We start from the raw sequence: 14,560 nt of genomic DNA, 5'->3' as shown, positions 1-14,560 counted from the left end.
GCTCATTTCCTGCAGCTGGTTTATTACATAAGCTTTAAGAGCACATTTGAAACTGGGTGATGCTCTTTAATGCAGTATATATATTTATGTATCTCTGATAAAGTATTCAACTTTTTATCTGTCAGTCTCTGTAACATCCTCTCCTTCAACCACGATTAATGCTTTGAATTTTACCTTTTTTTTGTTCTATAATGTAGATCCAAGGCATTGATGCTGTTCTCAAGCAGATGAAGATTGAGAGAGACAAGATATTCAAACAACCCAGAAGAACGTGTTCCCTGTCTAATTATGCTAGGAGTAGTGTTGATATTTTAGGAAAGGTATGATTAATGTAAATGAGGATCTCATTGTATACCATTCTTTACCAAGTATGGTTTTTGTACTCTCATTTCTCTCTGCAGTATTGCGACTTTGTCCACAACACTTGGCCTAAAGCATTCAATTTCTTAGTATTAGTTCAGTTTAATTGATTCCATTGCCTGTGTCTTTGTGATGCCATCAGTAGTAATTCATACTTCTCTTTCCCCTACTCCTGTTCTTCTTTCACATAATGTGTTCCCTCCCTGTTACCCATTCGACAGTCAGAACTGTTCTATTGATACTTAAAGTAGACTAAATTTTATTTCTTGTGACTTAATTATTTAATTTGAAAGGTATTGAACTACTTAATATTCAGCATTGGGTTGAACCCAGTCTGGAATGTCAGAATTAAATCAGTATTCTGTTTCAACCAAGAGACCAAAGAGAATAATTTTGGGTACTTGTGCTGTTCTGAATCTTGCTTCTACTTTGATGTTCTCGCTTTCCCAACAAAGCACTTTTTTTTCAAAGTGATTCTACCTTCATAATACTGTGTTTTTTCCCCTTTTATTCATTCTCTGTCAGTTTATTGTGATGCAGAAAATTCTTCAACTCAAAACTGATGTTTGACTTCATTACAGATTGCACACTTGGCAATGATAGAAGATGATGAGGTGGCCAAGGTTATCTCTTGGCATATGGCTAGCGATATGGACTGTGTGGTTACCTTAACCACTGATGCTGCACGACGTATCTTCGATGAAAGTCAGGGACGCCAACAAGTACTACCACTTGATTCCATATATAGAAAAAATCTTCCCGATGGTAACAGGTATAAAATTAATAATTGAAATTTCTGCCCCAATTAAATTTCACTAACTTAATGAAAAGATATTCAGTACAAAGTGCTGTAAAATGCATCCAAACTGAAAATCGGATCAGAGTGTAATTCAAAGTCAACTTAGTGATTAACTGGATTTTGGGATAAACACTGGGGGTGATACAGTTTCAGTTTTCAGGTTGGATTCTAACTTTAGATTTGGGATTTAATGCTACTTCTTAGAATCAAAGTACTAGCACTTGGTGTTGTACCAATGCTATCTTTGTCCCTATGGAATTGGTTTTTTAAAAATTTGGCTTATAATTGCTCCTTTTAGAGGCAATCGCACGTAAAAGGAGCTTGAATCAGCTGCAGCCTGCATATTCAGTCAATCTGATGAAAGGTCATCAACCTGAAACATTTTCTGTTGCTCTCTCAGTTGGCGGCATTTATCCCACTAATCCACCTAACCTACAAATCTTTGGACGCTAAGGGGCAATTTAGCATGGCCAGTGCACCTAACCTGCACTACATTGCGTTTACCTCATTCATTTCTCTGCAAAGCTTATGAGGAAGTGAAACCACTTTAGAAGAAACACTGTGACTTCTTCTATTATGTGGTAATGGATGGCTGTTTAGTGTGGCAGAAGGTGGAAAGTGGGGTTAACAATTTATATTAACAAATTAGACTTCAGAATCTAAAGCACAATTTTTAAATTTGTGGATGAAATTAATTGTTTATTTTAATTCTTGGGGAACAAGAATTGTGGCATGGTCAGCATTTATTGCCCATCCCTAATTGCCCTTGCAAAGATGGTGGTGAATTGCTGCAACCAATGTGGTGCAATGCTAATAAGGCAGTTTGGCCCAGTAACAGTGAAGGGACAGATGTATACATTCCAACTCAGGATTGTGCATGACCTGGAGTCAAACGTTCATGTAATGGTGTTCCTCTGTGTCTGCTATCCTTGATCTTCTCGATGGTAGAAGTTGAAGGTTTGGAAAATACTGTTGAAGAAGCCTTGACAGGTTGCTGCAATGTACCTTGTAGATGGTAGATATTGCTACAGCTATGTGCCAGTGGTGGAAGGAGTGGATATTTAAGGTGGTGGATGGAGATTTGTGGGCTGCCTTGTCTTGGATGGCATTGAGCCTCGAGTGCCTTCCAAACTGCACTCATCTGGGAAGGTGGCGAGTATTCCATCAGATTCCTGATTTATACCTTGTAGAGATGGTGGATAGGCTTTCGGGAGTCAGGAAGTGAGTCATCCATGGCCAAATTCCCAGCATACTCTTGCAGCTGTAGTTTTATATAACTGTCCAGTTCAGTTTCTGGCCAGTGTTAGACCCTAGGATGCGATGTGATGCCATTGAATGTCAAAAAGAGATGGGTTCGGTTTTCTTCTTCTTGGGGGTAGTCATTGCCTGGCATTTAAGTGACAAGGATTGTCCATGCTACGTATTAGCCCAAGTTTGCTGTGGTTAGTCTATACTGAGGAGGACTGCAACAAATTGCAGGACAACATTAAGATATGTGTTTAAAGGGAATGAGTGACAAGTAAATTTCAAGAGAGATAAATATGAAGTATTATATTTTGATGCAAAAAATTAATTTTACTTGGGAATTAAGAACCAAAATGGGATAAAGGAACAAATGGTTCTTAGACTTCAAATGCTCAAATCACTGACACAGATTAATAAAGCAACAAAATGACTAAGCAATCATTCAGGTTCACTTCTAGAGGGATAGAATTGAAAAGAAGCAAAGTTATGCTAGACATAAAAACAGAAAATGCTGGAAAATCTCAACAGGTCTGACGGCATCCATGGGGAGAGAATAGAGTCAATGTTTTGAGTCTAGATGACCCTTCGGCAGAGCTTACTCTCTCCCCAAAATGCTGTCAAACCTGCTGAGATTTTCCAACATTTTCTGTTTTTGTTTCAGATTCCAGCATCCACAGTATTTTGCTTTTATCTTAAAGTTATGCTAGCCTTGTGCTGAACCTTGATTAGACCATACTCGAGTACTATGCTCAGTTCTGCTTGCTATACTATATGAAAGGCATAGAAGAACTGGAGAGAGTTCTAAAAAGATGTGATGGTAGGAATGATGCCAGAAATGTTAGGTTACGTCTATCAGTAAAAAATCACATTTGGCTTCTTATCTCTTGAAAAGACAAGTCTCTGAAGTCATCTAATGGGGATCCTTTAAAATTATGTAAGTTCTTGAGAGAATAAGCGCAGAAAATATTTTTCCATTTGTGGGGCGAAGCAAAACTAGAACCATCAATATAAAAGAAACCAAATGGAAATTCCTGAGAAACTTCTTTATCCAGAGTAGTGTGAATGTGGAACCCACCAGCACACAGAATGGTTGAGATGAATAGCATCGATGTATTTAAGGGGAGGCTAAAAGCACACCAGGGAGAAAGAAATAAAGGTTCTGCTGAAAGTTCGGAAAGGAAGACCGAAGGAGGCTAAAAGTGGAACTAATTGCCCTGAATGGTCTGTTTTTCGTGCTGTATGTTTTCTTTGTTAATTCAAATTGCGTGACTGGCATAATACTATGGAGATATTAAAGGAATTAAAATTTGTTTGAAGACCAGTCATTCTATAACTCTCAAAACCAATTTAAACCACTGTCCGAACTGCCATGAGAAGGAAACGCTACATGTATTACAATTATTTTACATTATTTTTTAAAACTACCATTGTTGAATGTTTTATCCATTTAGTTGAGATTATTCATTTTAATTTATAGGCCTTTACCTCACATGCGAAATGGAAAATGTCATTTCAAACCTGAGGGAAACCCTATATTTGCTCGGGAACTACTTATTTTTTCTGAAAGTGTGGAACAATGTCGCACAGGTAAAGTGTGTATTCTAACTGTGTTCAAAGCTGTCAGTATGAGATGACTATATGGGTTAAATTTATAAACTGAGCAATACATTCCAACATTTCATACATTTTTGGTTCTGAAAAATCGGTCTCTTCAACTGAAATATTTTCTATCAACATCTTTCCAAATAGTGCACATCCAAGGGTACGAGGATAGACGTCTTATTGCAGGCATCTGAATGTGATGTTTAGTAGACTCTAATGAGGAGGCACATGACCTTTTATCACCATAAATGTTGATGCACCTGAAATTTTGAGTTTGATAGGGGTTTTGCCAGCAAACATCTGTGTCTTGTTTCATAGTAAGTTGATCCATTCTGATTATAACAAACTACATCTTATCAAAGTTGGCACTCAGTCTGAAAAATTGAGTAAATTATTACATTGGCCTTAATTCAAGATGCTAGTGTTTTTCTGATGGCGTAATCTTTAAACAAGAAACTTTAATAATTTCCTTACTATACAGGTTGTTCGGGTTGCATTAAGACATCTATCACTGACTCGGGTTTTTAAAAGTTATGACATATTGCTTGATAATTACTGATAATGCCATGGAAAAGCTCAACATTACAGTTAAACTTGTAAATTTGTTGAATTGAATTTTGTAGTGTGTAAACCAATGGAATGAACTTGTTCAGTTTTAAGTAATTGTAGGCAAGAGCATTTTCTGAGAATGAAATTTTGTTTTTCAGTGTTTGGAATGCTTCTTGGAGATACAATTATTTTGGATGACTTAAATGCTGCCAATCAGTATAGAAAAGAGGTATGTTCTTGGTTTTCAATTAACCAATACGATGAGTAGTTAAGACATTACTTTTACATGGCATGTGAAACTTGTTATGTATGCTGTAACATTTCACAATATTTGATAAGCTACAAAATAAAGTTAATGGTTTTGTTTTAAAATTAAGATGCATGAATAATTCAATGATTTTTTTTCTGGCAATGCAGTTATTTTTTAAAATGAGCCGTGATTCAGAAATTTGACCTACAATTTTTAGGTTGTGAAAATCACCCATTGTCCTACTTTGCTGACTCGAGATGGGGACAGAATCCGAAGCAATGGAAAGTTCGGAGGCCTTCAAAACAAGGCACCTCAAATGGACAAACTTCGAGGACTAGTGTTTGGAGCTCCTCTACCGAAAGCTTACCATACACTGAATTCCCAAATTGGTATGTTTAACTTTGAGAAGAACACTTAATGCAGTGCAAATAAATCAAGATTTAGATTTGAGTAACAATGTGCATAAAATTGTTAATCTTTGAAGTGACGCGGCTTTGTCTCCACAAGGACTGTGCATTGGTCACTCCTACTAATACTGTCATGGACAGATGCATCAGCGGCAATGTGCATCTGGTGAGGATGAGGTCGAGTATGTTGTTTCCTCTTGTTGGTTCTCTCACCACCTGCTGAAATCCAGCAGCTATGTCCTTTAGGACCCAGCCAGCTTAGTCTATGGTGGTACTACCAAACCACTCTTGGTGATGGACATTGAAGTCCCCCACCCAGAGTATATTCTGCACTCTTGCCACCCTCGGTGCTTCCTCCAATTGGTGTTCAACATGGAGGAGGACTGATTCATCAGCTGAGGGGAGGGACTATACATGATATTCAGCAGGAGTTTACCTTGCCCAAATTTGGCCTGGTGCCATGATACTTGATGGGGTCCAGGGTCGTTGCTCAGGACTCCCAGGGCAACTCCTTCCCACTGTATACCACTGTGCTGCCACCTCTGCTGGTAATACAAGACATGCCCAGAAAGTATGGGAAGCAACACGGTGGCACAATGGTTAGCATTGCTGCCTCACAATGCCAGGGACCCGGGTTCGATTCCCGGCTTGGGTCGCTGTCTGTGTGGAGTTTGCACATTCTCCCGTGTCTGCGTGGGTTTCCTCCGGGTGCTCTGTTTTCCTCCCACAGTCCAAAGATGTGCGGTTAGGTGGATTGGCTATGCTAAATTGCCCCTTAGTGTTAGGAGGGACTAGCTAGGGTAAATGCATCGCATTATGGGGATAGGGCCTGAGTGGGATTGTAGTCGGTGCAGACTCGATGGGCCAAATGGCTTCCTTCTGCATTGTAGGTTTCTATGATTCTATTCTATGAAAGGTAATGGTTATATCTGGAACATAATCTGTAGAGTATGATTCCATAAGTATGACTGTCAGGCCAGTCATGACTAGTCTTGAGAAAGAGCTCCCAATTTTGGCAAAAGCACCCGCATGTTAGTAAGGAGGACTTTGCAGGATCAACGTGGCTGGGTTTGCCATTGTCATTTCTGGTGCCCAGATAGATGCCACGCGATTCATCCAGTTTCGTTCCTTTTTGTTCAATTTGTAGTGTTTGACTACAACTGAGTAGCTTGTTAGGCTATTTCAGAGGCCATTTAAGATTCAATCACATTGCTGTAGGTCTGGACTTGCATGTAAGCCAGACTAGGTAAGGACAGATTTCCTTCCCTAAAGGATAATACTGAATCAGATGTTTTTATTTACAATAGCCAACGTTGGTTTCATGGCCATAGTTAGAGATTTAATTCCAGGTATTTTATTGAGTTTTTAAAAGCACCATCTACCATGGTAGGGTTTGAACCAGAGTCCCCAGAGCATTATCCTGAGTCTTTGGATTACTAGTCAAGCAACAATACCATTATGTCAGCACCTCCCTTGAGTTCTTCAAAATGTTTTCTCCAGCAAGCACTGACCTGCCGCCTTCTCCTTGATGAGCTGCCTTCCATTCTTGGCTCTCGGTGGGGTGGGCCTTCGATTGCTTGGGCCAAAGGTTGCCTTGAGAACACTGAAAAAACTGCAAAAATCAAAGCAAAATACTGCAGATGCTGGAATCTGAAACAAAACAGAAAATGCTGGAAAATCTCAGCAGGTCTGACAGCATCTGTGGAGAGAGAATAGAGTTCTGAGTCTGGATGACCTTTTTGGTTTACCTCTTCAGTGCATAAACTCACTAAACTAGACAGTCTACCTAGAATATTTTCATAAATCTAGAATACTACCTTTCAATCTCTTTCAGATGAAAGCATTTTTTTGTCCTCCAAAAAAAATGCTTTGTTTTATAACTGTGTAATTTTTGTTCTGGTGCAGCACTTCAGCAATCATGGGGCACAGAAATCTTGGTTCACTGAAACAAGTCGGGACAATGCAATAATTACTTTATAGACTGCAGTCACTGCATTATTTGAAAATAATGAGAGCTCCCAATTTTGGCACAAGCCCCCACAGGTTTTCAACGTTTCCTTGAGTTGTCTAACCATAGCTTCAACAAATTCTCCACCAAAGTTGCAGTTTTTTGCATTTAACAGCCTACCAATGTTGTGTAGACAGTTAATTTTTCAGGAAGTTGTTGTGCTACTGCACAAAGTATTCTCTGGATTTTACTTTTATAGTTCGGAAGGTGAGCTTCCAAAACTCCTGCAAGACCTATTTGAAAATTTAAAAATAAATCTCCCCTTAAATAATCGGTGATTTTACCGCTCTTGAGACCCCTGAAGGAGATATTTTTTCCTGATTGATGCACATTAATCAATAATCAGATCCCAGTGCCCTGTTTCCAGAGATTTGCCAGTGCTGCTAAAAGTTATGTTAATTAGTGCCTGGGGTTGAGTAGTGATCAGAAACTCAGCATGTGGAATATTGAAAACAAAGTACAAATGCATTCGCTGACAAGTATTCTGAAACTCCAAGTTTGAAGCCAATACCCTTTCACTGTAGTTTGTGGATTGATTTTCTGATGGGCTTAACAGAAATGTACCAGTTCTTTTCTCGTATGTTTCATGGTGCATTGTTTTTTCAGCATGCCCTGTCTTGTTTTCAGCAGTTTTGTTTCTCTTGTAGATCTTATCCAGCAATATCGCTCTGCTCTGATCAAGCTTAATAATGTCAGACAGGAACTGGATCTGCAACTGAAGTATCTTGGTTCACCAGAAATGACCCTAAAGCACAAGGAGCTGAATGAACAAGAGCACCAACTGAAGCAAATTGAAAAGCAGCTAGGCAAGTTATCAGAGCCCTAATAATCCAGATATTTATGGAAAAATAACAGTGAACTGTTGATGTACGGCACTATAAATTATTAGAGAACAGACCAGAAACTCCAAGCTATATATAATGAAATTAGCCTAGACTTTGACATCAGATTTGATTTTGGCATTTAGGGTGAAGATAAGTTGTTTCACTCCAGGTCTGATTCATTTGATCCACTAGGAAACTCTTATCAAAACAGACTTTATCAAGCCCTACTCTGCAAAGCCCCAGGGAAACACTAAAAACAACAGAACAGCATGAGTCCAGATAAAAACCAATATTCTAGTGATTAGGAGCAATTATGCTGCTGCAGGAACAATAGAGGATGCCGGTTACAGACCCAGCAGCACCGGTAATTAAAAAAATACTGCTAAAACAGATCCTGCACAAGAAGCATGAGAAATACATTTCTTAAAGGCACAGTATTGATACAGAATGCACAAATTGACCAGAATGTTCACAGAAAGATGACGCACTACAAGTTGCAAATCTCTGGAGCTGGCTGGCCAATTACACTATTCTACAGCTTGCCATGTACAAACCAGAGTGCACCCTTTGCCTTACAGTTATTATTTTAAAAACATACTGGACTTGTACATTAATTGTCCATTAAAAACACTAGAAAGGCTTATAATTAACACTTTTAACAGTCTGAACTTTGCTAATGCAATGCCAATCAATCTCTCCAGCTCAGAAAGGGAAGAATTTAAACTAATGAGTCTGATTATTACATTTAATATATTTGTTATACTTCAAATTTTTAATTTATCTTTGTCTCTTCTCTGAATTCAATATTTTTCACTCCTTCCTGATTTAGATAGCTGACTTGACTCTCATTTCTTCCACACTCATTCAGCCTTCCACTTCATCATTCCCCTTTCTTTCCCTAGTCATAAATCTCACTGATTAAGGACATTCACTGTTGATCCCAGTGTTCATCAAAGTACAGTACTGTGCTTACCCCAGTCCAACGCCGGCATCTCCACATCATGGCCTTCATCAAAGTACCCAGTGTCCTGTTGCCCTCATTGTACCATTAACACTTTGCATTTTCAGCACATTACAACACAAATTATATTCGAGGTGAAGGATTCAGAAAAAGTATAATGGCAAGCACCACAAGGTGTCCCGCACCAGCAAGGCCGATGACAGTATTATGTTGCTTGAGAGTTAAAATCTTGGTAAAATTTCATCTTGATTTAATTATTCCCTGGACCTAGTACAAACAAGCAAATCTACACAATTTTCTATCATCTGTTTTGAATCCCTGAGTATATTGCTGTATTTTGCCTTTGGAATGTAATGCTCAATCTGGATCTAATCCTAAATTGCATCATTAATAAGGTAGCCAAATATCATTCCATTTCCACTTGAAGTGAAGTAAACTGGAGTAAAAAGTATTATTTGACCCTAAACTAAACTTAATTACTTTATTTATTTCAAATAATATTTAGAGGCAATTATGGATTAGATTAGAGATTGTTAATCTCAATATACTTTGCATCTGCTTTTTTTTTGCTAAAGTTAGTGGAGACAGGTATGTAATTTAAGAAAAGCTTTAAGCACTGAAATTAACTTGCTATCAGTGCATATTTTACATTAAGTATCTTCCCACTGAAATCCTTCCAAGCATTATTCTGATCATTTCAGCTCATTTTTCAACCATCTTGAACTGCTTCTAAAAAGGCAAATAGTGGACATGAAAGGCTTATTCCTTTTTTGCTCTTCTTGCCAATTTGCTGTCATTAACTTTAATGAAAGTGGTTTGTTGTAGATGTGCCACCCAAGGCACTGAGATATTGTGCAATATTTATGTTTTCTTTGATGTATAATTTTTGTGTAAATAGAAATCAACATGCCTAATGTCCAGTTGTCTATTGTAACCGGAACTAGATGACCATCAGCATACATAGCCTGTAAATTATAAAAGAAAAGTGCCTTTCATAACTTGGGAATGCCTCAAAGTACTTTACAGCCAATGAAGTGCTTTTGAAGTATAGGAAGAGTTGTAATGTAGGGTGAGCAGCAGTCAAAATGCAAATAGCAAGGTGCCACAAAGAGGTAAGTGGTGGCATGATAAAACTGCTTCAATAATAGTTGAGGGATCACTTGACCAGGACACTGGAAAGCTCCCTCAGTGTAGTTGGGAAAATTGTCGTTGTTGTTATGTTCACACAAGAAGGAAGACAGGACATTGGATTAACGACTCCTCTAAAAGATGGCATTTTTGACGGTGTAAAGGTTCCTTCGTACTGCACTGGAATGTCAGCCTAGATTCTGAGTTTGTGTCTGGAGTAGAACTAAAGAGGCAAGAGTACTAGCAACTTGAATTATGGTTAACACCCTAATAATGGGGGAAATGTAATACTTTTAAAAAAACTTTATTTCTCTGATTTTATCAAACAGTGGGTGAGTAACCAGTATTTGCTGGTACATTTGACCAGATTATTACTAAATATTGAAGGAGCTCACTACAATTATGATGGTGATTGTAATGGTTTTGTTAAGAGAACATCTTTACAGTACACAAGCTGCCTCAAATGTGGTAAATCTAGCTAATCTGGACCCATGCTGTGGATCACAATTTTGTGATTGCAGTTCTATACATCACTTTCCCCATTTATTAACGTAACATTCTTGGGACTTTCTTTTCGACTTTACCTTTGCTTTGGCATTGTAAACTTTACTAATTTGTTCTTCCATTATCCAAGTGCTGGGAAGTAGATTCTACTATCTAACTCATCTCTTATTTGTGTTCGATAAATGTACAAATTAGTATTTAATTGTAATTGCTGTTTTTGTTTGAGAATATCTGGAACCATACCTTTAAATATATAATACGAGCAAATCTGAAACTAGAGCCCATGAATGTATAATAGTGACTAATAAATCCAGGAGTGAACTCCGAAGAAACTACTTTGCCCGAAGAGTGATAAAAATGTGGAATTTGCTACCACATGGATTGGTTGAAGTGAAAAGCAAATATACATTTAAGGGGAGGGTATATAAGCACATGAGAGGGAAAGGAATAGAAGGTTATGCTCATAAAAATAGAAGGGGGACACTAGTACAGATGTTTTGGCCCAGTGGCCTGTACCGATGATGTAGAATTGATGTATCATTGCTATAGGCCAACTTGCAGGATCCCAAGGTTTTCCCTGGGTTTGAATTACTGTAAGAAGTCTAACAATACCAGGTTAAAGTCCAACAGGTTTATTAAAGTCCAACAGGACTTTAACCTGGTGTTGTTAGACTTCTTACTGTGTTTACCCCAGTCCAACGCCGACATCTCCACATTTTGAATTACTGTGCAGTTGAATAGAATTCTTTATAAACTTTTGTTTCTATAATATATATATTTTAAAGTGTAAGGAAAGTTTGAAGTTATTTTAAGTCAGTGTTGTCCATAATACTTGCCACCTAGAAAATTGATCACAGCCTTGTAGCAAGTTAATACTCTTCCATCAAGTGAGAGATTTAATCAGATGAAAATTAGATCTCTGTGGCAGCCCACCAACTGAGGACAAGGTTCCGGACGAGCTTCCAGACTCTTGACACAACATATGGCAACGTTGGAAGTAGAAAATCCTACTGAAAAAACAATGTTTAACATTAAATAATCGTAACCTAGCTCCTGCAAGGTGTAAGAATTTGAAAGCACATTGAAATATTTTAGTTGCTACACCACAACTGGATGTTCTGTCGTGATTAGTTGCTGCTGCTAAGAATATCTTTTGACAAAGTTGCTGTCACAGTGCAGTGCATTATTGGCTTACCTTTAGTCCTGTTAATTTTATGTCATCTCTGAGAGATTGTTACAAGATTCTCATTATTCTTTGCATACATTTTGTATCATATGGTGACCTGATTGTCGCAAGTTTGGTGAGCATCAAAATTATTGGACAACACTGTTTGGATTATCTATTTCTAAACATCTGGTTTTAACCAAAAAGAAATCCTGAGGTAGAATCTAAGGGGATTGAACATTGGTACCCTTGATCACTGGTTATAAAATATAATAATTTAGTCCTCCTAAAGCTTTATGAAAAGCTGAACAATGTTCTACGTGTAAGTTTCCCCAATGTCTTGGTGAGTTTATCCATCGTACTGCACAATAAAATTCAGAGAATTGAACCGGTACTCTGCTCCCTCTCCAGAAGATGGCACTAGCAGATGTTTCCTAATTGTGTGAAGTATAATGTATGATCTACTTAGGAAAGGAAAATGCTGGTCGGGAAGGGAAAATTGAAATGGTGCAGAACGTCAAAGACCATCAAGGGTGTTCTAGCAGATATTGAAGCAGATTGGTGAATATCAGAAAAGGATTGAATGATAACTGATTTGGATTAGTATTATAGGAATTGAGTTTTTTTGCATAAAGATGTATTAACTTCATCCCGGAGAGTATAATAATTTCATTAGGTCTGCCTTATTATAATTGATGGACATTATAATCAGCCTGTTTTCTATCCGATGGACAGTCTAGAAGTAGTGCAGCTATGATAGTTTGCTAAAACATAAATTGCATTGCTTTCCATAACTAGCCATTATCCATTAATTTATTCTAATAAGCATTGTTAAAAATCTAATTTAGAAGATTGCCACATTGCCAAGTCTTTTTTTGGCATAGCTTATTTTTGTCTATTTGGCTAACTAGATTATGTTTGCCAAACAATTATTAATAATTAAGCCTCAAATGTTTTACCACACCTGAAACACTTTGTGTAAATGTTAGGTTATGTTTAGCTGCTAACAAACAAGAAAATGCTGAAAGCATGTTACACTTTTTAAAATGTAACTGGGAAGGAGCTTTGGATCTGGCCATTTTCCTGATGTCCAGCTTGATGTAAAGTTTCTTTGACATAAGGTGTAAAACAAACTGATTTTCTTGCAGTAGGTGATATTACTCATTACATACCACTTTATCAATTATGCTAATTGCCCCTTGTTATATCCGTGCCACAGGCATGACTCCAACAAGAACAACCTCTACCTGCAGTCCTAAAATACTGGCTCCAGATTTGTCTGATGGGCAGACTCCAAGCAAAAAAATGCGAAGAGAGAGTGCAAAGAAAACATATAGGTATGTTATCAAAGCCATTTTTTAAAAAAAGAATCATCATCCATTTATCTATTTTCATTTTATGAAATGATGGTAAGTAATGGAACTTTTTTTCTAACTTTAAAACAGTACAGAAGAGTGGGTTTCAATACCTTTGAGGAAATCACAGCAACCACCTTCAGGATCTGGATTGGACACAAATGGAAGTACTTCGTCACGGAAAAGAAAGGCCTGAAACAAATGGAAATACTTTGTCGTTGAACAGAAGACTTAGAACAAATGTAGATGTTTTGTGGGTATATTTTCCTCTGTGAAATTTGGTTACTAAACTTAAATATGTTTTACGAAAATAAATTTCTTAAGCTTCACACAGGGTAATATATCTCATTATATAGATGCGAGTCTGAAGAAATAGAATTACTGTTATGCAGAAATGTATATAGTCTGAGAGGGAAAAATGAACAGTGTATGAATGTTCTACAGAGATTTCTACCCAGCAGTTGCGAATATATAAAAACTGTTGGTAGATAATATGTTCATTTGTAGTTATTTAAATTGAGAAGCTTAATTTTATACATTCAACTTTGTATTTTTTATTTTTAAAAGCTTTTTCAAAAGTTTACTGAACTTTGTTTGTCATGAAGCAAGAAATAAAATCTCTATAATTGGATGTTATTTTCCTTAGGCATACTTTAACATTACTCTGACCAAATGGCACAGGTATTTCCTGAAACACATGTCATGTTTTCCTAAGCATTTTATCCTTGAATGTTAAACAGTTAGATTCCCTTTGCTGAAAATCAGATGTAATGGAACAAGTCAGTGCTATTTGACTCCTCAGTTCACTTCTCCTTCATACATGTTGATCTAGACAATGCTTTCACTCTCGTTTTTGTACTGATTGTTGTCCTGGATTGATTGTCGAATATTGTCTTAACCATGTTCCTTCTGACTATTGGACCATATTCTGATTTACAAGCTTAGTGATCATGCCCAACTCTTTCCAGAGCTCCCTCCAACATGGACTTTTGCCATGAATGCCCTTTCAAAATATTGGAAACTACATGGCATACCCTCTCTGCAACCAGATCCCACATGTTCCCTGAATCTGGCCCCACTGTCTTTTTGTGAATGTAATCTTGCATTAAGTTTCTTAAGATATAAAAGTTTATTTATTAGTGTCACAAGTAGGCTTATATTAACGCTGCAATGAAGTTATTTTGAAAATCCCCTAGTCGTCACACTCCGACGTCTGTTCTGAAGAAGAATTTATCATGGTCAAGTCACCTAACCAGCACGTCTTTCAGACTGTGGGAGGAAACTAGAGCACCCGGAGGAAACCCACGCAAACACAGGAAGAAATGTGTCGACTCCGCACAGACAGTGACCCAAGCTGGGAATTGAACCCAGGTCCCTGGCACTGTGTGGCAACGATGCTAACC

At 37.6% G+C, this 14,560-nt stretch overlaps 1 protein-coding gene across 2 annotated transcripts in view; it reads left to right on the top strand.

Annotated features, from left to right (window-relative positions):
- smchd1 (structural maintenance of chromosomes flexible hinge domain containing 1) overlaps positions 1-13,793 on the top strand; it is a 202,740-nt gene extending 188,947 nt beyond the window's left edge. For both annotated transcript variants that reach the window (XM_078216072.1, XM_078216073.1), the window contains exons 42-49: positions 198-320; positions 942-1,132; positions 3,882-3,991; positions 4,714-4,784; positions 5,023-5,194; positions 7,868-8,026; positions 13,022-13,139; positions 13,248-13,793. In XM_078216072.1, the coding sequence (XP_078072198.1) occupies positions 198-320; positions 942-1,132; positions 3,882-3,991; positions 4,714-4,784; positions 5,023-5,194; positions 7,868-8,026; positions 13,022-13,139; positions 13,248-13,353 (1,050 nt within the window). In that variant the 3' untranslated portion in view covers positions 13,354-13,793. The remainder of the gene's footprint in view (positions 1-197; positions 321-941; positions 1,133-3,881; positions 3,992-4,713; positions 4,785-5,022; positions 5,195-7,867; positions 8,027-13,021; positions 13,140-13,247) is intronic.
- Positions 13,794-14,560: the final 767 nt, after the last annotated feature.

This window comes from Mustelus asterias, chromosome 7 (assembly GCF_964213995.1).
Source record: "Mustelus asterias chromosome 7, sMusAst1.hap1.1, whole genome shotgun sequence".
NCBI classification, from domain to species: domain Eukaryota; kingdom Metazoa; phylum Chordata; class Chondrichthyes; order Carcharhiniformes; family Triakidae; genus Mustelus; species Mustelus asterias.
This window is presented reverse-complemented; position numbering and strand designations above follow the sequence as displayed.